At 41.7% G+C, this 12,230-nt stretch overlaps 1 protein-coding gene across 1 annotated transcript in view; it reads left to right on the forward strand.

Moving 5' to 3' along the window:
• The first annotated feature begins 215 nt into the window (after positions 1–215).
• The window catches only part of LOC140493871 (embryonic protein UVS.2-like), a 51,039-nt gene continuing 39,024 nt past the window's right edge, over positions 216–12,230 (forward strand). The window contains exon 1 of the mRNA XM_072592864.1: positions 216–327. Within this exon, the coding sequence (XP_072448965.1) occupies positions 216–327 (112 nt within the window). The remainder of the gene's footprint in view (positions 328–12,230) is intronic.

Genomic DNA, 12,230 nt, shown 5'->3' on the forward strand with positions numbered 1-12,230 from the left:
AGGTTTCAAGATGACTAAGAATGTTGAAATAGGCAGACACAATTGAGTGTAGTTAATTGTGTGACTGTCTTCATACTGATAACCACCTTGGCAAGGAAGGAATGAGAGGGGAAGTGAAGAGATATTTTCAGCAGCTAACATCGTCTCTAGGGTTTCTCCATTCACAGGTAAAGCACACCTTCTGACCACTGCCTGCCCCTCCACAACCCGATCCAATGGATTCAATCAGCTCCCCAGTCATCAGCACGACAAGTGAAGAAGCTAACAACAGTGAAGAGGAGGTTGGTACGCTTTTTTTCAGTGGCCTTCCTACGGACATTGAACCAAGTGAGCTTTACCTTGTCTTTCGATCATTTAAGGGATATGAAGGCTCGCTGATCAAGCTAGCATCACAACAGCTAGTTGGCTCTGTTACATTTAACAGCAGAGCAGGAGCAGACGCAACAATGAATGTTGCGTTCACCTAACCTGCAGCTGCTGTACTGTACAGTCAGATGTACTGGTATCCTCCATCTGAAGTATCTCTACAAGGATGGAAGTCTCGGCAGCTTTGTTAAGTATTTCACTTCCCTTATCCAAGAATTGAGATTTCTCTGAGGAGTGGTGCAAGGACAGACTGAATTTTTATTCAGGTTGGACTTTACTGAATGAGTTTCCACTTGACTTGGAGGGGATTGAATGGTCACTAAGGACTGCAGATTTAAGAACTTTACTGGTGAATTTTTTTTTCCACATGGGCGGATTCTTCAAATTCTGTTTACAGTAACGGACTAGTAATTTTTATTGTTACAAAGATTGTATGCTACGTATCAATAACTTGCTTAAATACTGGTTGTCAGAGTCTTATGAAAAATGGTAATGTCTATGTGGTTATCATGAAATGATAAAAAGAGGGAACGAGAAAGTGTATAAGATATGAGCAGATAGGGAAAGAGTTAAGTTTTGAGTTTTTGTGAAACAAAAGGTTCAGCTAGCATGACTCAGATCAGATAAGAACTTGCAGCAAACAATGCTGGAGGCAAGGTTAGTGGGTTAACAAGGTGGAAAGGCATTAATTATGTGAAGCCTTTTAACAAGGTGAAGAAGAATTCAGTCTGTAAAGTCAGTTAACAAGCTGAAAAGTATTCATTATGTGAAGCCAGTTAACAAGGTTAAGAACATTCACTGTGTAACAGCAGATGGTTTAGGCTTTACTATTGATACTCGCTGATTGTGACGATCATCCAGTCAATATATATGTTGCCTTATCTGGATGCTCCCACCTGCAAGAGAGAAGACCGAGAACTCATGTCTCTGTGCATGTGGGCGATCGTTCTCTCTCCCTCCAGGGCCCGGAATAAAGATGAAGGAGGTGAAACTATACGGTGTCTCTGAGCGTTTTGCTTTGACTGATACAGGGATAGGAAAATGGGACGACAGTGGGGCAGGATCATCGAACACAGAATTTATACTAAAAGATCAAAGTGTTATACAACTGAACAAACCTAGATTGGTGTTAAGTCTTTAATCACTTAGAACAGGGTGCAGGTTTTAATTGATTAACATGTAAATCGCAGAACTTAATTCCAGTCATAGACATAGAGTCATAGAGATGTCCAACTTGTCCATGCCGACCAGCTATCCCAACCCAATATAGTCCCACCTGCTAGTATCCAGCCCACAATTGTCCAAACCCGTCTTATTCATATAACCATTCAGATGCCTTTTAAATGTTACAATTGTACCAGTCTTCACCACTTCCTCTGGCAGCTCATTCCATACACGTACCATCCTCTGCGTGAAAAATTTGCCCCTTAGGTCTCTTTCCCCTCTCATCCTAAAGCTATGCCCTCTAATTCTGGACTCCCCGATCCCAGGGAAAAGACTTTGTCTATTGACCCTATTCATGCCCCTCATAATTTTATAAACCTCTATTAGGTCACCCCTCAGCCTCCAACGCTCCAGGGAAAATAGGCCTAGTCTACTCAACCTCTCCCTATAGCTCAGATCCTCCAACCCTGGCAACATCCTTGTAAATCTTTTCTGAACCCTTTCAAGTTTCACAACATCTTTCCAATAGGAAGGAGACCAGAATTGCATGCAATATTCCAACAGTGGCCTAAACGATGTCCTGTACAGCCGCAACATGACCTCCCAACTCCTGTACTCAATACTCTGACCAATAGAGGAAAGCATACCAAATGCCTTGTTCACTATCCTATCTACCTGTGCTATGAACCTGCATTCCAAGGTCTCTTTGTTCAGCAACACTCCCTAGGACCTTATCATTAAGTGTATAAGTCCTGCTAAGATTTGCTTTCCCAAAACGTAGCGCCTCACATTTATCTGAATTAACTTAAGGTTTCATTCTTAAAAAATTACATCTCAGCTCAGCCAATGCATTAAAGGTGTGATGGTAGAGTCTGTCTGTGTCCCAACCTTGAGTCAGACCGGTTCTGTTTCGAAAGTAGGAATTGATAAAATGTCACATGGACTGACTGCTTACAGATTCTGTGCTTTTTGAACAAAATAGAAGGTATCTGAAGATACAGTTCTGCAAATGCAGATTCACCCCATAGATTGAGTCTAAGCCTGGGACAGGATGTGTGCGTGAATGAAAGCATGTCTATAAGAGAGGGTGTGTGTGTGTGTGTGTGTGTGTGTGTGTGTATTGTGTAAGAGAGTGCGTGTGCACTAATGTATGAGTGTGTGTGTGAAGTATTAAGTGTGTGTATAGTGTAGTGGGGTCACCTGTAGTGTGCCATGAACCCAAGACCCCCAGTTGAGGCCATCCTCATGGGTGCCGAACTTGGTTTTCAGCCTCTGCTCGGCGACTTGTTGCATATCCTGAACTCTGCCTTGGAGGATGGTCAGCTGAAGATCCAAGGCTGAATGACCTTGACTGCTGAAGTGTTCCCTGACTGAAAGGGAACATCGCTGTCTGGCTATTGTTGCACTGTGTCCATTCATTCGTTGTTGTAGCATCTGCTTGATCTCGCCAACGTACCAGGCATTGGGGCATCTTTGCCTGCAGCGTATGAGATAGACAATATTGGCCGAGTCTCATGTATACCTACCACACACATGGTGGGTGGGGTCCCCGTGTGTAATGGTAATATCCATGTCAACACTCTGACACATCTTGCAGTGGTTGCCAGGACAGGGTTGTATGGTGTTGTGTTTGATGTTGTCCTAAGGCCGGGCAGTTTGCTGCAAACAATGGCAATTGTTTAAAGGCGAAAAGTGGAGGTATAGGGAAGAACTTGGAGAGGTGCATGTCCTCATCGATAATGTCTTGCAGGCTGCAACGAACATGGCGAAGAGTAGTTTCTCTGCCCCCAGGAAGTAGTGGACAACAAAGGGTGCCCTATCGGTCATATCCCATGTCTGTCTCCTGAGGAGACCATTACAGTTTCTCGCTGTGGCAACTACAGGCAACTACCAGCCAATCTGACCAAAGAGCACACCTGTGAACTAAGCAGATCGATCAAGACTTTTGATCCCATCCTTCAGAATACCCTACACACTATCATCCAATGTACTTCTACTGCCTTCCGAAGATTCTCAAAGCCAACAAATCTGGACATCCCACCGTATCAGGATATGGGATCCTGTGTGAGAACCTCTCTCGCTATGTCAACGGCATCTTGAAACCCATTGAGCAGAGGGTCCCTAGCTTCTGTCGCGACACTACAGATTTTTTTATGGAAACTAGGCACCTATGGACCAATTGAACCAGGAACATTCCTTGTCACCATGGACATTTTGGCGCTCTACACAAGCATCGCCCATGATGTTGGCATCGCTGCAACAGCCTCAGTACTCAATACCAACTACTGCCACTCTACAGGCACCATTCTACAACTCATCCGCTTCATAGGTGACCACAATATCTTCACCTTTGACAACCAGTTCTTCATCCAGACACACGAAACAGGCATGGGGACCAAATTTGCACCCTAATATGCCAACATTTCACGCACAAGTTCAAACAAGACTTCTTTGCTGAACAAGAATTCCAACCAACACTATTCACCAGATATATTAATGATATTTTCTTCCTCTGGACCCATGGAGAGGAGACACTGAAACAGCTACATAGTGATATCAACAAGTTTCATCCCACCATCAGTCTTACCATGGACTACTGTTTCAAATCAGTCTCATTCTTTGACACAAGCGTCACCATCAAGGACAGGCACCTCATACCTTACTGTAACGCAAGCCCACGGATAACCTCGTGATGCTGCACTTCTCTAGCTTCCACCTTAAACATATTAAAACAGCCATCCCCTACAGACAAGCTCTACACATACATAGGATCTGCTCAGCTAAGGAGGAACAGAATGGACACCTGAAGGTGCTGAAGGATGCTCTTATAAGAACAGGAGACAATGCTCAACTCATCGATTGCCAGTTCCAACATGCCACAGCGAGAAACTGTAATGGTCTCCTCAGGAGACAGACACTGAATATGACTGATAGGGTACCCTTTATTGTCCAGTATTTCCCGGGAGTGGAGGAACTATGCCATGTTCTTTGCAGCCTGCAAGACATTATCGATGAGGATCTGCCCTACGCCCTCCCTTCTTGCCTTTAAACAACCACCAAACATTAAATAGACCATTGTTTACAGCAAACTGTCCAGCCTTGAGGTCAACATCGATCATGACAGCATACAACCCTGTCCTGGCAACCACTGCAAGACATGTTAGAGTGTCAACATGGATACTACCATTACATGTGGGGACATCACCCACCATGCGCATGGCAAGTACTCATGTGCAATGACCAGTGTTGTCTATCTCATACGCTGCAGGCAAGGATGCTCTAAGGCATGGTATATTGGTGAGACCAAACACGCTATGACAACAGATGAATGGGCACTACGCAACAATCACCAGACAGGGATGTTTTCTCCCAGTCAGAGAACACTTCAGCGGCGTTGGGGAAACATGAAACCTATAATTCTTAATCAATACTGATTTTCAGGTTTTTTCAGAACAAGGTTCAGAGAGAACAGTGAAGTGGATATATTTTCCAGGATTACAGAAATTAACCATTGGATTGGTAAGCATTAAAGGAGTACTTTGTTTTAAATTATGTGTGTAACTGACATGTAGCAACAAAAAAGAAATAAAAAGTGTAACATTAAGAAGTGTAAAATATTCTCCAAATTGGAAATGTGTATGAAAAAGTGAACTCTTTGGTTGGATCCTTACTTTGTGCAGAATAAGCAGAATTTGGTTAAGACAATGATGGCAGAGCAAAATAAACCACTCCACCAATAAATCAGGAGAGAAGTTGAGTTGACTGTGCTTGAAAGTTATAAAAAAGAACGTGTATATGTTGGCCTAGATCTTCTTGTCACCAGTCTGAGGCACTTGCTATTGACCATAACTTAAACTCCATTTCACTTTTTTACACTAGAACTTTAGGAATTTCCTGTCCAGATTTCAGGATGCAGCAATCAGTGAAGGAAGTTACTGGCGAGATGCGGAAATGCTGAGGCCACATTCCTTTTGATCTTAGCACATAGAAGCAGTGCATCCTTATATGCAGCAGCCTTACAGGAGTTGCAGTAATTTTTTTTTGGTTCTTAAGCTATTTTTCAACTATTTTTAATCTTTCAAAAACTACAACAAAGAAAAAGGCCCTTTGGCCCATTAAGTCTGCACCAGTCAAAAACAACCACCGAAATATTCTACTTCCAGGTCTATAGTCATTGTGTGCCTTGGCATCCCGTGTACACCTAATTGCTGAGTAATTGTTATGAGGGTTTCTGCCTCTACCACCATTAAAGGCAGTAAGTGTCAGATTCCCACCACCCTCTGAGTGATAAAACATTTTCTCAGGTCTCCTTTAAATCTTCTGCCCCGTACCTTAAATCTATGCCCGCATCAAAGTCTGTGGAAACTTTAAGTTAATGAGGAAAAGTTCTGCAATGAATTTAAAAAGTACTTAAAATTAATTAAATGGTAAATTACAACTTTATAATATTGTAATTGTAGCCAAGTAAGTAAAATAACTGTTTTTAAAACACTTCTAATATTTTTATATTATTACTTTAAACAGCTGGTGAGTACAGAAACTTTGAAGTCAAGTTGTTTATTTGGGGTGGGTGAAGGTTGGTGAGTGAGATGTTAGTTGTTTAGCATGTTTCCTTGCAAGTACATTTTGAGGCTTTTCCAATATAGCTTCTATGGTTAATTATTGACAAATATTTCTAATTTTTCTGCCCTTGCCTTCTTTCCTCAAGACTTTACTTTCAGGGATACATTTCCATACTAGCTGTGCAGAGCCTTATCCAAGTAGCCATTGTTTGTGCACATCTTGAAAGTTAATGTTGACGGGTAGAACTTCCCTATGTTTGCTAAAATTTGAAATAGCCTGGTATAAAGACACATTCAGAAATATATAGTTTTGCATCCACAATTGCTTAGAGTCAAAATCCATCTTTCATTTTCTGGCCCTGAACATTTCTGTAACTGTGGAGTTTTTGACCAAGTTAAAATTTAAATACAATGTACCTGATTTTGGCCATAATCGAAAATACCTCCTAGAGTCATAGAAGAGTACAGCATGGAAACAAACCCTTTGGTCCAACTCATCCATGCCGACCAGATATCCTAACCTAATCTCATCCCATTTGCCACCGCTTGGCCTATCTCCCTCTAAACCCTTCCTATTCATACAGCCAGATGTCTTTGAAATGTTGTAATTGTACCAGCCTCCATCACTTCCTCTGGCAGCTCATTCTATACATACACCACCCTCTGTGTGAAAAAGTTGCCCCTTCTATATCTTTCCACTCTCATCCTTAACCTATGCCCTCTTGTTCTGGACTCCCCTACTCCAGGGAAAAGACCATGCCCCTATCCATGCCCCTCATGTTTTTATAAACCTCTATAGGGTCATCCCTCAGCCTCCGACAGAAACACAGCCCCAGCCTATTCAGCCTCTCCCCATAGCTCAATCCTCCACCCCTGGCAACATCCTTGTAGATCTTCTTGGAACCCTTTCAAGTTTCACAATAGGAAGGAGATCGGAATTTCACGCAATATTCCAAAAGTGGCCTAACCAATGTCCTGTATACCCACAACATGACCTTCCAACACCTGTACTCAATGTTCTGACTAATAAGGGAAAGCATACCAAACATCACCTTCACTATCCTATCTACCTGCGACTCTACTTTCAAGGATCCATGAACCTACACTCCAAGGTCTCTTTGTTCAGCCACACTCCTCTGCAATAAAATTGACAAAAAAATGTTGGGTGGCCCCTGTCCAGGCCCTCACACATGACCCTCCAAACTTCCCACCATCCACCAACAACCAACGCATCCTAAACCTGATGTTTCTCATTTTCAGTGGGGTTGCATGGTTCTTGGAGGCAGTTGGCCATTCACATGATTAATCTCCACTGAGATCCTCTGCTGTCAGGAAGAGTGTGGAGATTAGACCATGAAAGAGCAAGTCTGTTGTCAGTGCATTTATTTTAGGTAGGCAGAGTACTTTGTAGAACCCAGCTACACCCGTGTATGATCTCAGGGCAGCTTGGGAGTGTAGTTAGGAGCACTTTGATGGTGAGGGAGGGGACATTGTTCTGGTGCCCTTTTGGACTGTTAACTGTGGAGAAGATTGTGTGTGACACGTGCAAGTGCCCCATGAAACTGTCAAACCTCCCAAGATTTGTAACAAGCATCAATCAGTTATGAAGTGTCAAGAATGTTAACAGGAGACAAGGTCTATCAACAAGTGTAGACCTGTCAAGAACTGTCAAAATACACCTTTATGTATGAGAGTGCTATTCTCAACAGCGAGTAGTCTGTGGATACTCAATGAGCAAATAAATAAAAAAATGCTGCTCTACTATCACAGAAGACGAACATTTATCAACAATAGATATTAAGATAACTGGCTGAGGGTTGCCTTTTTTTTCAACTATTTGTTTATCCTCTGGGACCTCGAAGACCACTAGCAGTCATCCATTATCTCTGTAGCTATATTTTTAATATCCTAGGATGCAATCTGTCTGGTTGAGAGGAATTGTTGGTATTAGTTTCCTAAGCATTATTTCTCAGTTATAGTTATTGTGTTTGTTTTCTCCCCTTTTATGCCTTGATTATTTGGTATTTTTGGAATGCTGTTAGTGTCTTCTTCTGTAAAGACTGTGCAAAATATTTGTACATCCCTCCTAAATGTATCATAACAATATGCCATTGAACATTTATATGGAACAAATCCCAGTAATAGCACAGCACTGGAGTTGATAATGTATTATGGAGAAACCTTAGGCTGGGAGAAATGTCACTGTGGAACCACCTAAGAATTACCTCTTAGAACTTGTGAACAAATGCAAGTTGCTTTTTCTTCTGTATATTTTCAGTTTCAAAGGAGATTTTGCAATATTTTCCTTCAATAAATTTAATGCTATTGAATCTCAATTTTGCATTAAAAAAAAGACCAGAATGTTATTATTTGACCTTTGCCAAACTTACATGAAATGGGATGTGTTATGGTGCTTAGAGACATTAACCAAAATGTGATTATCTTTGCTTTGGATGGTGGATAAACTTAAATATATCATGTAATCTCAAGAAAATCCTATGGCTGCTTTAACATCTAGTTGAATCTATATATTGCATATTTATATTTTACATTTTTAGCAGTTGGAATTTCTTTCTCACCTTAGGGGAAGAAAACAAGAAGGATATTATATTTGGAGATATTGCAGCTGGAAGTTCCAAAAATGCTAAGAAATGTTTATTTGGTCCCAGGTCATGCCTGTGGCCTCGTTCAAGAGATGGGATTGTTTATATACCATATACAATTGACCAACGTTACAGTAAGCTAACCTACATTTTTTAATATTTGCTCCAGATTATAGATAAATATGTAATCATGTAATAATTATGAAGATATGATATCCAGTGAAATATCCAGTTAAGGAGGTAATAGCCTAGTCGTATTTTGCTAGACTGTTAATCCAGAGATCCAGAGAATGTTTTTGGGACCCAGGTTCAAGTCCCACCTGGAGTTTGGAAATGGAAATCAGGGCAGGACTTGTACACTTAATGGTAAAGTCCTGGGGAAAGTTGCCAAACAAAGAGACCTTGTGCAGAAACAAAGTGCAGGTTCGCAGTTGCTTGAAAGTGGAGTCACAGGTATACAGGATAGTGAAGAAGGTGTTTGGTATGCTTGCACTTATTTGTCAATGCATTGAGTATAGGAGTTAGGAGGTCATGTTGCACTTGTAGAGGATATTGGTTAGTTCACTTTTGGAATATTGCGTTCAATTCTAGTCCCCTGCTGTAGGAAAAATGTTGTGAAACTTGAAAGGGCTCACAAAAGATTTACATCAGTGTTGCCAGGGTTGGAAGGTTTGGTCTATAGGGAGAGGCTGAAAAGGCTGGGGCTATTTTCCCTCGATCATTAGAGGCTGAGGGTGGTATTTAGAAGTTTATAAAATCATGAGGGACACAGAAAGGGTGAATGGTCAAGGTGTTTTCCCTAGGGTAGGGGAGTCCAGAACAAGAGAGCATACATTTAGGGCGAGAGGGAAAAAATTTAAAAGGGACTTAAGCGGCAACTTATTCACACAGAGGGTGGTGTGTGTATGAAATGAGCTGCCAGAGGAAGTGGCAGGGGCTGGTACATTTACAACATTTAAAAGCATCTGGATGGGTATATGATTAGAAAGGGTTTCCAGGGACATGGGCCAAATGCTGGCAAGTGGGACTAGGTTAATTTAGGATATCTGGTCAGCATGAGTGTGCTGTACATCTCTATGACTATATGTTTGGTCACTTAACACAGTTTTAAAAACAAGCTGCTTAGTCACGTTCTAATGTGTTGACAGGATTATAAGCAACATAATAGAACTATGAAACCAAGAACTTTGTTTTTCCAGTTTAGACCTAGAATCAAAGAACTTTACAGTTGCCTGTACCAGTTCCAAAAGAGCTAACCAGCTGGTGTCTTTCTCCAGCCCTATCTTTGAAGCCCTCTAAACGTAACACTTTCGAATAGAATCTTTCAAGTAGCTCTTCTTCAAAACCTCTGCTGGAGTTTCCCTCCACCACTCCCCCAGGCAGTGCACTCTAAATCCTAAGAACTCTCTGAGTAAAGTTTCTCCTTATCTCATTCCTAGCTTCCTTGTTGATAATCTTGAAATTGTAATCCTTTGTTACTGCCATACCAGCTAGTAGAAACAGAATATCCCTCTGTACCCTGTCAAAATTGTTCATAATTTTGAACAATGCAATAAGGTAATCTCTTAATTTTCTCTCATGCAAGGAGAATAAGCACAATTTCTCTAATCTATCCTATTATTTGAAATCTCTCATTCCTTGTATCATTCCAGCAAATCTTGTTTGTACTTTCTCCAGGACTTTAGCACCCTTCCTTAAATAGGGTGCCCAGAACTGAACATAATACTTCAAATGTGGTCTGACCAGTGATTTGTAGAGATGCAGCATCACTTCCTTAGAACATAACACATACAACACTACAACACAGTACAGGCCCTTCGATGTTGTGCTGACCTTTTATCCTATTCGAAGATCAGACTAACCTACATACCCTTCATTTTAATATCATCCAACTGTCGCTTAAGTGGCTCTAATTTATCTGACTCTACCACTGATGGCAGTGTATTCCACACACCCACCACTCTCTGCATAAAGAACCTACCTCTGATATCTCCCCTAAACCTTCCTGCAATCACCTTAAAATTATGCCCCCTTGTGATAGCCATTTCGGCCCAGGGAAAAAGTCTCTGGCTATCCACTCTATCTATGTCAGTCATCATGTTGTACACCTCATAGAGTCATAGAAATGTACAGCATGGAAACAGACCCTTCGGTCCAACCTGTCCATGCCGACCAGATATCCCAACCCAATCTAGTCCCACCTGCCAGCACCTGGCCCATATCCCTCCAAACCCTTCTTATTCATTTACCCATCCAGATGCCTTTTAAATATTGTGATTGTACCAGCCTCCACCACTTCCTTTGTCAGTTCATTTCATACATGCACCACTCTCTGCGTGAAAAAGTTACCCTTTAGATCTTTTTTATATCTTCCCCTCTCACCTTAAGCCTATGCCCTCTAGTTCTGGACTCCCTCACCCCAGGGAAAAGGCTGTCTATTTACCCTATCCATGCCCTTCATGATTTTGTAAACCTCTGGCTCAAATCCTCCAACCCGGGCAGCATCTTTGTAAATCTTTTCTGAACCTTTTCAAGTTCCACAACATCTTTCTGATAGGAAGGAGACCAGAATTGCCCGCAATATTCCAAAAGCATCCTAACCACTGTCCTGTACAGCCACAACATGACCTTCCAACTTTTGTACTCAATACTCTGACCGATAAAGGAAAGCATACCAAATACCTTCTTCACTATCCTATCTATCCGTGACTCTATTTTCAAGGAGCTATGAACCTACACTCCAAGGTCTTTTTGTTCAACAACAGTCCCTAGGACCTTACCATTAAGAGTATAAGTCCTGATAAGATTTGCTTTCCCAAAATGCAGCACCTCATATTTATCTGAATTAAACTCCATCTGCCACTTCTCAGCCCATTGGCCCATCAGATCAAGATCCTGTTGTAATCTGAGGTAACCTTCTTCACTGTCCACTACACTCTATCAAGTCACCTCTCATCCTTCTTCGCTCTAATGAGAAAAGCCCGAGTTCCCTCAAACTTTCTTCATAAAACCTGCCCTTCAGTCCAGGCAGCAGCCTGGTAAATTTCCTCTGCACCCTCTCGAGCTTCCAATCCTTCCTATAATGAGGCACTGCGAACTGACTACAGTTTTCCAACTGTGGTCTAACCTGAGTTTTATAGAACTGTAGCCTAACCTTGGAACTTTTAAACTTAACCCCCCTGCAAGTGAAAGCCAACACGCCATATGCCTTCTTAACAACCCTATCAACTTGGGTGACAACTTTAAGGAATCTATGGACATGGACCCCAAGATCGCTCTGTTTCTCTACACTGCCAAGAATCCTGCCCTTAACCGTGTAATCTGCATTCAAATTCGACACACCAAAATGAATCACTGCACACTTTTCCAGGTTGAACTCCATCTGCCATTTCTCAGCCCAGTTCTACGTTCTGTCAATGTCCTGTTGCAACCTACAACAGTCCTCCACACTATCCACAACTCCACCAACCTTGGTGTCATCAGCAAACTTACTAACCCATCCTTCCACTTCCTCATCCAAGTCATTTATAAAAAT

The sequence above is a fragment of the Chiloscyllium punctatum genome, chromosome 22, assembly GCF_047496795.1.
Source record: "Chiloscyllium punctatum isolate Juve2018m chromosome 22, sChiPun1.3, whole genome shotgun sequence".
Lineage (NCBI taxonomy): Eukaryota > Metazoa > Chordata > Chondrichthyes > Orectolobiformes > Hemiscylliidae > Chiloscyllium > Chiloscyllium punctatum.